Source organism: Mchenga conophoros, linkage group LG10 (genome assembly GCF_057382185.1).
Source record: "Mchenga conophoros isolate Kocher_MC1m ecotype Shallow Benthic linkage group LG10, M_conophoros_male_GT1.1, whole genome shotgun sequence".
Lineage (NCBI taxonomy): Eukaryota > Metazoa > Chordata > Actinopteri > Cichliformes > Cichlidae > Mchenga > Mchenga conophoros.
In genome coordinates this window covers 37107775-37123200 of record NC_140535.1, presented here as the reverse complement: position 1 = coordinate 37123200, position 15426 = coordinate 37107775, and the positions used below count along the sequence as shown (strand labels likewise).

General features: G+C 41.3%; 1 protein-coding gene across 1 annotated transcript; it reads right to left on the bottom strand.

The window, feature by feature from the left end:
- Positions 1-4173: 4173 nt before the first annotated feature.
- Positions 4174-14015, bottom strand: LOC146566472 (delta-sarcoglycan-like). The gene is made up of 3 exons (XM_085287894.1): positions 13996-14015; positions 13341-13464; positions 4174-4894 (listed from the first exon to the last, which is right to left on the bottom strand). The coding sequence occupies exons 1-3, from the start codon at positions 14013-14015 to the stop codon at positions 4709-4711; spliced, it is 330 nt and encodes a 109-aa protein (XP_085144020.1). The 3' UTR covers positions 4174-4708.
- Positions 14016-15426: the final 1411 nt, after the last annotated feature.

Sequence of the window (15426 nt, the reverse complement as noted above, 5' to 3'; positions counted from 1 at the left end):
CACAACTTTGCACTTCCAGTTATTGCATCTTAAAATGTGCTTTAAGATGTAAAATGCCTCAATTTCTGCCACATTTACACATCACAGGTGAGCGATGTTTTCATACCACCGGCTGGCTGCCCGACCCAAACGGAAACAGAAACCGAGGGGGAACTCAACGCATCGTCAGTGAATGCTTTTGCTGATGTATTACTACAGCCTTGCAGATATGGTAATTAGGCAACCTTCCATACTTGCTGCCGCAGATTTAATTCTGCAGCCAGACATCAGCCAGACAATATTGATACTGCACAGTTCTGCAAGACTTGGTGGAAAACACTTTATGTTAAATTGAAGATATTCTCGATAGCTTTCGACAATATCTGTGCAGTATCGTAGGATGGTTTTGGGAATTTCCTTCTGATCTCAAAACACTACATTGAACTGACAATGTCAAGACACAAAGACCGAGTGATACACATGAGATGTCCTTTGGTGCCAGCGGCAAAAGTGAGCCTGGTCTAACCCACAGACAGTATAAAAGATTGGCACACCAACTGGATCTGAAAAGCAAAGTCACCCCAGAAATAGGGCTGTGCGATATGACCAAAATCTCATATCCCGATATAAGACATCTATCGTCGATATAAATCACAAAAATGTAACATTTTCTGAAAATTCTGTGAATCTCGGGCAGCTCGACTTGCGTGAAGTGTTTCCAGCTGCGCGTCATGTACCTGGAGTCGAGTGTTTTAACCGATGCATGAAACGATACATTTTTAGACATAAGTTGAAACGGCCGCCGTTTTCTTTGTGAGTATTTATTACACGGCGTGCTGCGGGGAAAAGCCTGTTCTAACGTTTGAGTCTAAGGTTTATTTTTAGCTCCTGACGGCTCTTTTTACTTCTCATCCGTAAATACTCTGCATCTTTCACATGATTCAGTTTATTTTGAAAAGTCTCAACAGGATCTTGAGCTTTATTGTGAAAGGTTTATGTGGAACATAAACAAGCGGACACGCGATGGTTTTACCGTCGTTGTTGCTAACCACAACGCATAAAAACAGGCGCTTGTCCGTCCGTAGTGTGGTTATATTAAATATACGAGAAAGAGAGAACTTTAAGAAATTAATAATAACTACAGTGACCATCAAAACGATGAAAAAATGTTGCCGTAAACAGTTTATTTTGCGACACCACGAAACAAACGATAGCGTAAAATGAAACGATGTTTTTATATCGTCATCCGATATATATCGTTATATCGAACAGCCCTACCCAGAAATGCCTGAAACCTGCATTGCTTTTAATGGCCACCAGGGGGCGATACTTCTAGAACAACAAGATGGTGAAAACAATCAAATAAAGCTTCACAGACTTCACTAACCACTGGGCAGTCATGAAGGTTCAATTCACCTTTCATACTGTTTTTAGTCTTAATTTTGATGACAAAACAAATTTCCCACGTGTGGGACTAATAAAGGTTATCTTATCTTATCTTATCTTATCTTATCTTAACCATAAAAATTTAAAATTAATTTAGATTCTGGTTGATCATCGCCTCCAAGATCGTCCTCTGAAAATCCGCATGAGCATTTGGATGGATGACATTTGATGACCTCTCCTGCAGCTTTAATGATGAGTTTTGACAACCATTAGAATAGATCCAAGCTACTCTTTCCAAGGGTAGCTGCTAAACCAAACACCCCCTTGTGTATTTCTCTTGGACGCCAGCACTTGTGACAAAATGGCAGTACGTGACTGGATATTTTTGAGCTAGTGGTTCAAGATAAGCAGTGGAAATCAAAGACACTGGCAAATTAAACTCCAAAGGATCACGTTACACGTTTTAACCTCAGATTTTGAGCATGTAAAGCAACAAGAACTTAAAGTGATACTTGAAAAAAACAAAGCCGGCACTTCCTTTTGCAGAGTCAGGTGTTGACAGCAGGGGGCGCTACAGTCAAATATGGAACAAAGGTCTTTGCATTCGCACACAGGGAAAGATTTGTGATGAAACACAACTGAAATCAGAGATCATAATACTCACTGATGCCAAAGAAAGTCTGGGTGATGTGCTTTTTCTTGCCACAAGTGCATCGACGTAAGGCACAGGCACAGTTCCCCTCTTTCAACAGAGTGGCTCGCTTTAGGTTTTTTTGTGTATTTTTATTTTTTTAAATCTTTTTTTGTCCTTTTTAAAAAAATGTCCCAGTGCAAGAAACAAGTAGGGTGACCACCGGCGAGGTTCGAGCAGCTCACGTTGGATGTTTGTGTTTTTATATGCGAGGTTTGGAAATATCAAAGCTGTTGCTGTTTTTCGTCATTTTCTTCAGTGTTAGGACGACAGGAGGGAAGCCGATGCTCTCTTTTCAGGGGTCAGAATTTATGCAGGCAACAACAACAGTTAGCATACAATCAATACATGAGATTAAATAAAATATCCACAGAATTCAAAGTTAACACAGTTTGCTTTAAATGTTTAAAGATTTCGAACAGATTAATGCTTCAGCCTCTGGTGCCTTGTTCATGTCATATCACGAGGAATACAAGAGTTAAGATTAAAAGATTAGGCCGACAAAGTGAGTCTAGACTGGAGATCTGAACCAGAGACCTTCTAACACAATCTAAAACTGCAACTCTCCAACGTTAATGGGGCACGTTCAAGTGATCGTCCGGAGTGAAATGGGACCTGTGGGAGAGAACAGGAATAAAAAGATCAGAATTCCAACTTTAGAGAACAAAAGTTGGAATTTTGATCATTTTTCTTCTGACAGTTTTAAATTTGCTTTACCTTATAACACAAAGCGCTTATAGGTGACTCTTATTGTGGTTTGGTGCTATATAAATAAAAGCCACCCCCAACCACCACACCCATGTGGAAAACATGAACGTTCCTGATGTGGTTTCATTATGCTTTGAATGTTAAGGGAATGATTTCCGTGAGAAAAACGTAACCACGGGATCAGCGTGCTATGGCTTTACCGTTCAGGATCACCTCATACAAGCATGAGGCCACCACACTAACATGTTCTTCCACTTGAAACATCGCTCTTTGACATATTTTAGGATGTCCAGATGCACAATTATTTTAACTGTTTAGCTCCATTCCCTTCAACTGAAATTTGATAATAATTCCTCTTTTTTGGCTCGCTTAGATTGACTCTGATTTTTACACAGACACTGACGGAGACTAGTGTAACTACACTGGCAGTTGATGGTTGCTGGACTGCAGGTGACCATATTGTGGCGTACTTTCTAGACTCGCTGATCTGATGGTAAAGTTAACTACATTGAAGAGAAAGTAACTTCAGGGTCCCGAGAAAAACTCAGAATTCTGAGATAATAAACGGGATGTGAAGGAATCCCTTCACATCCCGTTGAAGGACAAAATTTTAGATATTTAATAAAAATTCTGCAAATTCAAAGAATATGAAAAGATTTGCTTTAGAAGAAAACAAACTGAGCACTTTGCAGAACATGCAGTTTGTTTCTTTGAAGCCAAATATTTTTTGGAAACGAACAGAAGCCCAGCTGAGTAAAGGCAATATGATATGAACATGGCTTCACAGTCTGATAAGCATAGCAACTTGCACACGGTCTTACTGTCACAATTTAGCATCAACATATCCCCACAAAATCAAACAAACTCATAAAGGAACTGTGACAGAGGCACGCTGTAAATGGTGTTTGCTTAAAATTGAACTTAAAAAGTTTTGAAAGTCTTTGCGTTCGTTTTATGTCCCGATCGAACTCTAGGAACATTCGCCATCAGTAGTTCTCAAACTTTCTTTCAAAGGCTGAAAAATGTTAGGATCCCACAGTTGTTGGATGCATATACGTGTATTTGTTTTATATCAAACATCAAAAATACAGAGAGGATCCAAGTGGAATCTTTGTGAAACAAAGGTCTTTCCAGGCTGTCCTTCCTTCAAAAATCATTTCTCTAAATTAGCGCCCACCCTCTAGTTTGAGAACCACTGGTGTGAAGTTTAAAACCTCAACTGAAGCAAGCTACAGGGAAGGAAAGAGAAGATGGAGGCAGAGGAAAAAAGGAGGTGATCACCCTAGTGATTCTCGTACTGAAATGCTCTTGACAGAGAAAGGGAACACGTCAGCATCTCTTTCAGTAACTCTCTGGAGATCCTCCTTTTAGTTTCTACCAGGAGGCTTCTACAAGCAAACAATGTGTGTGTGTGTACCATGTTGACGTGTTAAAATATGTGTGGTGTGATTACAGATCTCTGCGTATGACTGTTAGGATCACACAGATATATTACAAATACTGGCCTTTTGCTAAATAGAGTCAGTTTATTCCCAATGTGACGGAGACCTCAGCTGTATTAAAAAACTTTTTCTTTGTTTCTTTTTGTTCTTGTAATGATCTCTATGTGTGAAGAGCTTAGCGGAGACTTTTAGGTTCTCATGATGATCGACTTCAACTCAGGAAATTAAGGGAAAGAAAAAGGTTGCATTAAACTGGAACATGTCAGGAGCTTAAAACATATCATTTGGGCCTAAACATCAGTCTGTGATTGTAAAGTGTTTCCATCACTGTGTCTGTGTAAGTACAGTATCTATGATTGTTTGTCCATCAGCTCTGGCAGTCTTTGTATTTCTGTACGTGTTATCTGTGAATCAGTCCTAAAGGCAGGCGATATGTGTACATCTGTCTGTTTAGCCCGTCTCTCTTTCAGGATGCGTTTATTTATTTTTGTACGTATGAGTCCTAGAGGCAGACGTTGTTGCTGATCTGGCAGGTGGATCCGGTGCCAGCCTGGGACAGGAAGAGCCTCCCGTTGGGGCAAACGCAAACCTCGTAGACAGTCTGCCTGGTCCCAGAGGACGAGGAGCTGGTGGAGGCCTTCCCCTCCGGCAGCTGCAACAGCCGAATCCTCTGAGCATCCAGCGAGATCTGCCGTAGAGGGAGAAGAGCAAACTGGTGAGATTAGGGAAAGTAAATAAGAGAAATGAAATGGGTAGAGATGTAGAAACAAAGCATGAAAAGCAGATGGTTGAAAAGTCTGGAAAAGACTGCTGCAAAAATTAGCTTTCTTGCATCCACATGTTGAGGTACATAGTGCTGAAATTTGAAATTATAGGTTGGTGAGGTGGCAGAGTTCAGCTCAGCACAGTCCCCATCACAGCGAAAAGGTTCTGGATTTTGGATTTTGGACTGTTGAAGCCCAGAGAGAAATCATGCAGGCACACGGAGAACATGCAGAAACGTGCATGTCAGAATAACCAGTTACTCTAAATCGGTCAGCTGTGATAGTCGGCAGCAGGCTCTGTATGTTAGACCTGCGATAGATGTCACAGCTGGTATAGATTCAACACCCCCCCCCCAAACTACCTTCAGTTAGATTAGTAGTTAAGAAGAAAGATGGATTTATGGACACATCGGTGCAAAGACCCATCTGAGTTAGCTAACCCAGTTAGCTGAATTAGCTTTGTTTTTGTGTTTGTGAAAGATATCACAACTGTTTTTATGAATGTAAAGCATAATAAATAAAAAGCAAGGTGACTAAATGCTGCCCTGGTAAATTAAGGTATTAATATTTTATTAAGACACAATGCAGTTAACTGTTGGTTCTGAGATGTCACACAGTCACCCACCACTCGTTGAAGCTAGCTGTGACTGAAAGTTGTAAAACAGCAATGGGAATGCTAGCCTTGCTAACCAGGACTGTTCTGTAGAGCTAAATAAAGACTGGCTGTATCGTGGTTGTGTCGGGAAACTCCAAGCGTACGTACATACTCGTGAGCAAAGAAGGCTACTTCTGCTAGCACAGCTAATGTTAGCTGCATTAAGTAAACATGCTATTCGTGGGGAGAAATTGTCCATTTCATTATTCTCAGACTATTTTCTGAGTGTTTTCTTACTCAATGACTCAATATTCTGATTTCTTCCTCCCGCTTAATCAAATATTAATCAGTTGCCAGGAGCATCCACACTAAACAGAGATAAGAGTCTTAGTTGTCTCAGAGAGACGTCGGCGGGGTGGAGGTTCAGCTGCCTTTCTGCTTTGCACTTAATTTGGCTGACTTTTTATTTTCATCTCCTGATTGTTAGACGTAGGCACTACAGACTGTGTTTGCTTTTGAGAAACAGGTTTTTGGGGTTAAAACGGGTCACAGCAGTAACCCTGCTCGTTGGTAAATGATGACTCAGGAGTGACAGACTAACCTGATGCGTCAGTGCAGTGACACCTTATTCAATTTAGATTCAATTCACTTTTATTTACACAGTGCCAAATCCCACAGTTATCACCTCAAGGTGCTTTATATTGTAAGATAAAGACTCTACAATGACACAGAGAAAACCCCAACAACCAAACAACCCCTCTGAGTAAGCACTTGGTGACAGTGGGAAGGAAAAACTCCTTTTTAACAGGAAGAAACAGAACCTGGCTCAGGGAAACACGGACCTCTGCTGTGTCTTGTTGTGGGTTAGAGAAGGAAGAATTCTGACACTAATTTCCACCCCAGAGTTCCTGGGATGTAATTCCTGCTTGTTTTCTTAATTTTCATTTTCATGTCAATGATACTTGGCATTTTCACTGCTTTAGTTGCTGGTTTTCATTTTAACCTGAATAATCTTCTACATATTTTATGGACTCAACTCATCAGTCATAGTTTATCATCTTTACTGTCTGAAACAGAAACTGTCTCCCGTTTCAAGGGAGAAAGAAACCAGATAATTCATCCTATAAATTAAAAAGTTGCACTGATGCAAACTCATTAACATAATTTGCATAATGTTATGAACAGAATCAACTTGCTGAGATTTTCTGACTTGTATGATTGAGGATGGATGAGTGAAAAATAGGTGTAAATCTTATACATATACGTTGTTGGTATATACCAACAACAAGAACCTTTGTGATCATCTGACCTGCAGACACGCAGAACTGTTTTCTAAACCTCTTAAACTCTGTTTCCAGCTTTTCTCAGCTTTGACAAATTTACTTTTACTCTTCATCTTTATCTTTTCTCCTCCTTCAGGGATTAAAACTGATGACATTTTGGTAAAAGGCATGCCTCTGCAGTATCCTGTAGGACAACACCGCCTCAATCTAGAGAGATTTCTGCACAGATGATGCCAGGCAGGAGCAATCTCAGTGACTTTTATCATAAATATGACTCTACTGTGCAGCGATGCTGTTAACTTCAAATCCAACACATGACCTTTACAATTCATTCCACTCATGTCCACTGAAAGGGCTGGAAAACACTGGGAAATGTGGGAGGAAAAATCTCAAGTCAGAAAAACTGGATAGTTGCTGCAGTTGAGTATCCAGGTCACTTAACATTCTATGCAACCAACGAAGGGGAGAGCGAAGGTGTCAGGAGTTTCAGACACTATTTATGTGAGTCAGAAGTCCTGAGAAGGAAAATAAAAGCCAAGGAGAACGAGTGAATGATTTACTTTGAGGGCAGCTAAGAGTGACAAGAGAAGAAGAGCGATTCAGTTTAGCTGAGGACTGGCTGAGTTCAGGAGAGAAGAGAAAGACTTCTTGGTGACCAAATGTAGTTGTGATTAACATGCTAAACATAGCAAATACAGTACAGTGTTGTAGTCTTATACCACCCATCATTTCTTTCTATTTTGCTAGGAAAATTGGAAATAGGTGCAGAGATTTATTAAAACCTGCAAAGATACATCGAAATACACCATATAAGGCAAAACACAGCATTTGTAAAGTATTTGGACTGACCACCTTAATTCCTCAGCACAGCCTGAGCTCTTTGGGGAAGCCTTCTGAAATTTAGTCCTCAGGAATAGTTCTCCAGTCTTCTAGAAGCGCATTGAAAGCTTTTCTTTGGATATTGGCTGCCTTTTGCTCTGTTCTGTCAAGATGATCTTGGACATCTGTCAGATTTTCATACCTCATCCTTTTCTCCCTGTTTCCCATCCTTAAGATTGGCTTCTTGGTCTATTCTAAAGGAAGCCACTTCCATTTGATGATGCTTTGAAAAAAATTGTAGATTGCTCAACTGAAGGACCAGATACATCCTGTGTCAGGGCCTTTAAGGAAATCACTTTCAGATTCTCCTTGTCTGCTGTAAATAGTTTTTAGACTTCTTCTGATCTCCACTTGTCCAGTTTCCTCAAATTTTTAAGGACACACTACATATCTCGGCATTGTGTGCGGTGTTTGTGACTAATAGCTCCTTGGGAATTACATTGTTGTTGCAAAAGTATCAGCTAAAGAAATGGGAAAAATGTGTTTAGCAACAGACTGCTAGTAAAAAGTTCTTGAAGATATTGAAGAATTCAACAAACATCAGCAGACAACAAAAGAAAATTCCTCAGAAAATGGTCAGGTACAAGGACTTGACTGAAGGAAATGACTGAAAAAGCAGCAAATGGTAAAAGAAAACATTTGAAAGACCTTCAGAAACCCTGGAGAACTACTGAACAAGAGCATTAAAAACTGTCTGGCTCCTTGGCCATTAGGTCCATCTAGGAGGTTTGAAATTTGGAAAACTAAAAACTGTGCACTTATTAGGAAACCACACTGTGCTTTGGACCAATCAAACCTGAAGGTAAAACTAGAAGTTGTTTAACTGGTTGCCTGATCATATTTCTCCTCAGCACTTAGACTTCACTGTAAACTAAATTGCCCTCTACAGCAGGTGTTTTGTTTGAGGAGGCCCCAAATCCAGATGAACAGAGTTTTATTTTGGGATATTTTCAAGTATTTTGTTGGCAGAGAGCCCCAAACAGGGTAAATAAAAAGCAAAAAAGCCCTCTACAAGTTTACAGTCGGCTCATTCAAAAGTTATTCCTCTCGTCTCCTGAGCAATAAAAGGAGAGCAAAACCTAAGAAAAGTTGTTCTGCAAGCTGCTCCATAAACACATTAACCCATAACTCATTTTACTCCCCTCATTGATTGGAACAAACCATCTCTCTCGGTCTGCACAGCCACAAACCACCGCTGCATGAATCCCCTCCTCCCCCCATCCTCCCGGGGCTCGTATGAGGCTGGTGTTGCACCGGCTGCGGACAGGAGGAGCTCTCCAGCCATAAAAAGGTAAAGGAGCCATTACGGTGCACCTCGGGGAGGCATCGCCATCAAATGACCTGGAACACTTTTAAAGCAGAGTCTCAGCTGACTTCCTCAGACAGCTGCTGTTGAATAAATCTTTCACCACGAGGGGCAGACGGTGTGAGACACTCCAGAACCTGTGTGTAAATGTGTGTGTGGGCGGCGGGATAAATTCGTGTGTCTGTGTGCTTGTGATGGGCAACAGTACAAACAGGTTGGGCAGGTAAAGGTGAGGTGAGGTCAAGGTATCAGTTCGGTTTTATTTCATGTCTCCAGAGGTTTTCTGTTGCTTCCTGCAGCTTGGAGGGAAAAGACTCCCGTAGGAATACAAATGTTCTCTGCATGAGCTATATTATCACTTACCCTTTTTCCCCGATGCTGACTTCTGTGGCTTTTTTAGCCCTCAACACACCGCATATTACTTCCATTTAGCAGGGTGGAACGACCACCCTGCTAAATGGTGATAGGTACCTGCTGTTAGGAGGAAGACATCACCTAATGGCTAAGCTAATATTTCTTTAATGGTTGTTATCAGTCCTGTATAATGCATACATCTGCAGTTTTTATTATCTTTGTCTGATGTGCATATTTGTGAAGATATGATGGTAAATCCATCCAAGTGAGCCACGCACTATATGAGCAAAAACATCGGGCCACATCTACACTAGCTTTTCCAAAAGCCGTGCCCCTACTGCAGCTTCCACTCTTCTGTGAAGAATTTCTACAAGATTTTGAAGCATGCCTGTGGGAATTTTTGTCAGTTTATCCAGAAAAGCTTTTGTGAGGTCAGACACTGGATGTTGTATGTGGAGCCCAGGCTTGCCATTTCCATTGTAGTTCATCTCAAAGGTGGTTGATGGGTTTGAAGTCAGGGCTCTACACGTTTTTCCACACCAAAATCATCCAGCCATGCTTTTACGGACCTTGCTGTGGCATCCTATTACAGTACCATGCACGAATTCATTGAGCGCTTTACAACAAGACATTCTTTGGGAAATGTTTGCAAAGGCAGACTGCATGGCTAGGCGCTCGATTTTTTACACCCATGTCAATGGAACTGGGAAGTGAAAAAATATGTGGCCTAATACTTTTGTCCACGTATCTCAAAAGAGAGAACCCTGGTTCCACAAATGAACACTTTTAGGATGGGCTAAGACCGACATTTACTCACGTGTGATGTGTAATAAATTACTTTTTGGAGCAACGACACCAACACTTAACAAACACCCACATTTGTTGAGTTATAGATTCGACAAGGTAACGTTTCTTTTTGTAAATGTATGTACAGTTATGGTTTCAGACTCTTGTGCATCCGAACTTAGCTTCTAGTTTGTTTCTCTGTATTCTGTCAGAGAGAAAACAGCTTTCGAGGGTCTCGTGATGAAAATGTTTAAATGCATCTCCGCGGGCTTCACAACAGTTTGTGCTTGCATGTGATGACTTTCTTGTGTAACTGCCAGTGTCTTCCTTGCCCGTCTCAGACAGACTGCGTGGCCTTTCTTGCTAACTGGTGCGGGCTGTGATGTAAATCTGCACTGGTCTGTCTCACCTTGGTGGATAACCAACAGAGAGTCAATTAAGGTTGAACTATGACAGCACCGGTGTTCAGCTCACACTTGATGCAGCGTCCTTGTAATTAAACATGCCAGCAGCTACACATGTGAAGTGCAGCCTGTCCAGATGGCTGTAACAAGGACGCCTTAAGTCACTGCGCATGTGCGCTCGGGAATTACGGGTCGTTCTTTGCGTGCTTTAAAAAAATGCTTCGAGAAGAGTGTGCACGACTCTATTTCATTATCTGCCTGTGTGGTCTGTGGGTGTCTAATAGCCAAAACCTTTCTGTAATTGCAGTGGCGGCGCCTGAGGAGAGAGGGGGAGCGTGAATGTGTGTTAGACAGAGGTTTGACAAATGGACATTTGCAACCCTAATGGAGTGTGAGAACGCGATTCTAATTATATGCACTGCCCACCGTTAGTCCAACAGCCTCATTTCTGACCACACATCCATGAAATCTGTGAGATTGCATTTAATTGGACTAAACTGGATTCAAGGGCACCTTCCTGAGACCGCCTCCCGCCCGCCCTCCCTCCCTCCCTGTGTCCATCTCATATCAGCAGTCTGTCTTAATGTACGAAACAGTTTTTGTGGGAAACTTTTAAACACTTTCTTCTTCCTAATCCTCCTCCGCTGATTTTAGCAGATTTGACATGACACGACTGGTGCAACCTAAGGAGGGAAATCCTTTTATCAGCGCAGCCGGCCGTGATGAATGTGAAGACTGATGTGTGTAACGAATCAGGGGATGGTTGGGGGAATTTAGGAGCAGGAAGGAAAGGATGAAAGAAGGAAGGAAGCAGCATGAGTGGATGAACGAATTTGGAAGGTGGGGGGGTAAACAAGCAAAGTTTACGACAGAAAGAGGGCAGAGAAAGGAGGAAGGAAGGACGGAAAACTGGAAAGATGGATGGAAATGGAAGCTAGCAGCACATAGGAGACACTGTGGGGAAATAATTAGTAAAAGGAGGATGAGAGAGTATAAAACAGACCACCAATCATCTTATGTTCTCTTTTTTCCGCGAGGCTCTTACAGATCCTGGTGCACGGCCAGCATGTGGGAAATTGCCACCAGCCATTATGAGAACGCCGGCCCATGTTGGCGAAGGAAGCCAGCTATTGTTTGGATCGATGTTTGCTAAAAATAAGTTTGGACAGGAGAAAATGCTGAATTGAGATGGATCCCCATCAGCCAGCATGGCCGCAGGACAAGAAAAGTTAATTTGTTAACTTGTTGTCGGTGCGCAGAGCGAGAGCTTTGTGCAAAAACCACTTTTAGAGTAACAGGACTCAAAGACAGGAAGAAGTTTTTACCTCAAACCACTCATTGTGTGCTTGATGGCTAACAGTGCAGGCACAGATTTTTAAAAGAGAGGAAGTTAGATACACAAGGGCAAACAGGCTATGTGAATCTATGTAGCGCTATAATGAATCCTGCACAGGTTGCAGCATTCATACTGTGCAGGCAGAGTCAATGGCAATGTGATGCTAATGCAGTCAGCCCCACCCACGTGCATGTTAATCAGAAAGGGCAACCAATCAGCAGAAAGCTGGCTATAAATGAAAGGAGGTTTTGATCTGAGGAGAGCACATGTATGAATACGTTTACTGTATTATCTTGAATTGTAAATAATGCAAGTCTACCAGCATCTAAGAGGGTAACATGGAACTGAAAGTGAATATAATCGATTTTTTTCTTTCCTCTAGTCCTTAAAAAGAGACGCCGTGTTTCAGATCGACGATGACCTGAAGGCTCGGTATAAGAAAATAAAGAATATTTATTATTCGCTGGGATTTTTTTAGCTAATTGAAACTGTGTTGGAATACATTCATACATACAGTCACTTCTGCTGGCACCATTTTAATGAGGTTAGTATGGGAAGCTTCAAACTAGCCTGCTGGCCCTGTTTGGTGGAGTTCGTTAAAGTCGATTAGAAATGAATGAACAAAACTCCAAATGAGACAAATAACACTCATTAAAAAAACTGTCATTTTCATAACGAAGAGAGTGATGAGCAGAAGCAGAGAAATCTTAACAGCGATTAATCAATTATTCTTTTAATCGCTGAAAGCTACTAAAGAAAAAAATACAAATGAATAAAAAGATGAAAATGCTTCTTCTCACAGCAAAGTTCAGGACGAGTTTGGTGGTACAGCAGCAGATACTTGTGTTTATCTGCCAGATGGCAGCGTGGTAAACAGGCTGTGGATGGAGTGTGGGTGTCGTCTTTAAATATCTTTCAGAATTTTATAAAAATAGCAGCCTAGTTTCATTCCTGGAAATCTTGAGAATGGAGGTCAATGCAAATAGATGCAGTTGGTGGTTGAAAAGTTTTTTCTCATCTTTGTGAAGAAAAAACACAAAAATTCCACTTTTAGTGGCTTTTTGGTTTTTAAAAAATGCTGAGATCCTTTCTGATTCAAAGGCACTCTTCAGAAAAATATGTCATATTGTACATTACGTTGCACTTACACATGTAAGCAAGCAACCAAAAATTGCAGATACTAATTCTGCAGAAATCAAGCTAGAAGTGGGTCCATAAATTGCAACAGATAGTTTAGGTAAAATGTTTAATTGTGGTTTAACAGGGTCTGAACTCTTGACTCTTTGGCTTTCTTGACTCGTCAGACTTATTCTTACCCCGAGACCCTGGTGTGGTGAGATCTCATGCCAAAATGCAGAAAATAACATCCCAGTTGTATTAAACCCAACATAACCCCATAAACTCCTGCTTCGGTGGACACACAGTACCTCTCCGTCTTTGGACTCCAGTCGCAGCTCGCTCCTGCAGATGGCCTGGATGTCTCCGGCCTCAGCCAGGATCTGGATTCCCTTCGGGGCCTCCATCAGCAGAGAGCGGGTGGGAGACTCCAGCCTGGAAACATACAGAGGCAGCAGCTTACAAACGGCAGGTACAACGTTCAGGGTGAGGGGCTGAAGTGAACTCTAACAGGGTAAGGAAGAGCACCGATTCATGTGTGATGGGTGGTGAATAGTTTACATGATACATATGGCACAGGAGCCTTCAAGGTTTACATGGAAACCAAGCACCAAGTTAACAGATGTATCAGAAAATAAAGATTAAATTCAGCAGTTGTATAAGTTCTATTAGTAAATACACCCACAGCCAGTGCTCATCAGTATCAGACTGAAAGTGGAAACGTTTTAAAAACTTGATTCACGTCAAACTAACATATTTATGTAAGGAAATCTGCTCATTAGACTACTGCATTACAGACATTTACAGCATTACTTTTACCAGTAAATATTTGTTTCTATGAATAAACAGTTGTATAGAATTATGTGAAGGCCGTTTTGGGTACGTGGAGCATCTGTTCAGCTAACAGAAAAACCAAATGAATGGATTATCCACTTCTATTTGTGAATGACAGTGGAGGTTCCAGACCTCTGAATCGCTGCTAACATGTCTTCAATTCCTTCAATGATCTTAAATTATACCAACATTTGTTTTATACCTAATTCACCAAGACGTCAACAATTTGTAGTTAGAATAAGCCACAGGTTTCAAGATGTCCAGAAAAGTTACAAATTGGGAAAAAAGTTGAAAGTGGATGTAGAGTACTGTGCTATCTCTATATTTTGCTTCCAAGTGTTGAGTGAGCAACAGTGGTCAAGCCAAATATTGACTTTCAAGCTTGTTAGAATTGTACAAGCTCTGTTTTTGCCTTTTATCCTCTATTTCCATCTGTGTTTGCACACGTTTCATGTTTTTCTAGCTAAATATTTAAAACATGAGGGCTAAATCAAGACTTGTGCGCACAGTACTCTATTACCCATTTTTATGTCTTTGCGGTTCCTCCACAGTGACCTGAACTTACGTGTAATGAAAAAACAAAAACAGTCTGAAGAATTGAAGAAAAACGTGAGAACAGCCACTCTGAAACCAGTGCTGTGAATGGAGCACAAAGTGGATCTGACACTCGAACACTACGGCCCCTCTCTGCATGCTGTGGCTGTTCAAAATTTCTGCATGAGGATTAAAAAAAAATCAGCCCACTCGGCTTCACATCTTGACAAAACCACTCAGAGGCACAAGCCGATCTCTACAGGAAGCTGCAGAGATGTCAGAACGCCTCACGACAGTCAAACCTAAACAGGAGCGCTCTGTACACTTCCTGTCTTCCTGTCACCACGCTGGTTGTGGATAAAATACGTGATGGTTTTTTTTCCACATGGAAGGTTTTAGCTGATACCACAACGAGAGAATGCGAGGTTTTGTTCTGAATGAAGCGTAGCTAACGAATACTTGGATTCTTTGCAGTCAGCGACTGCCTGAAGTCTACAAATGATGGACATCACCAAATGTTGAGGTTCCTCGCTTGATGTTCTCCGTCAGGCTTTGACTGTAGTCACCCACAGTTGTTCCCTGTTTGTGGGTCTCTCTGCATTCTGTTTGCTATTTAATAATGCAAAACCTGCTCTGCTGGATACGAATCAGATGACAAACGTGACAATCAAAGAATATCCCATTTCTTTGCACTGAGAAACTCGTGGATTGGATCTTTTGACGCAAAAGAATCCAAAACCATGGATCTTTAGCAGTTTGTTTTGGGTCGTTATTTGCTGTCTGATCAGGTTTGCTCTGTTTTCTGAGTCTGAGCAGAGAGAACAGCTCTGTACACATCAGAAGTCATCCTGTTTCTATCAGCAGTTCCACTGGCAGCCACACATACAAACTAAATCCACCGTAACTAACAGGTGATGCAGTATACTGAGAATGTGAGTGTTTCTCTCCTACTTCATATTTTTTCACCTTGGTTTCATCTGTCCAAAGATTTTTTCCAGAACTTTTCTGAAACAGGTTCTTTTACAGGTT

Coding starts and splice junctions, on each gene's coding strand:
- LOC146566472 (XM_085287894.1), bottom strand. CDS start 14,015: ATGTTAGCAGCGATTCAGAG. Junction 13,465..13,995: donor ATGTTAGCAGCGATTCAGAG/GTCTGGAACCTC, acceptor GTATGTTTCCAG/GCTGGAGTCTCCCACCCGCT. Junction 4,895..13,340: donor TGGAGTCCAAAGACGGAGAG/GTACTGTGTGTC, acceptor CCTCTACGGCAG/ATCTCGCTGGATGCTCAGAG.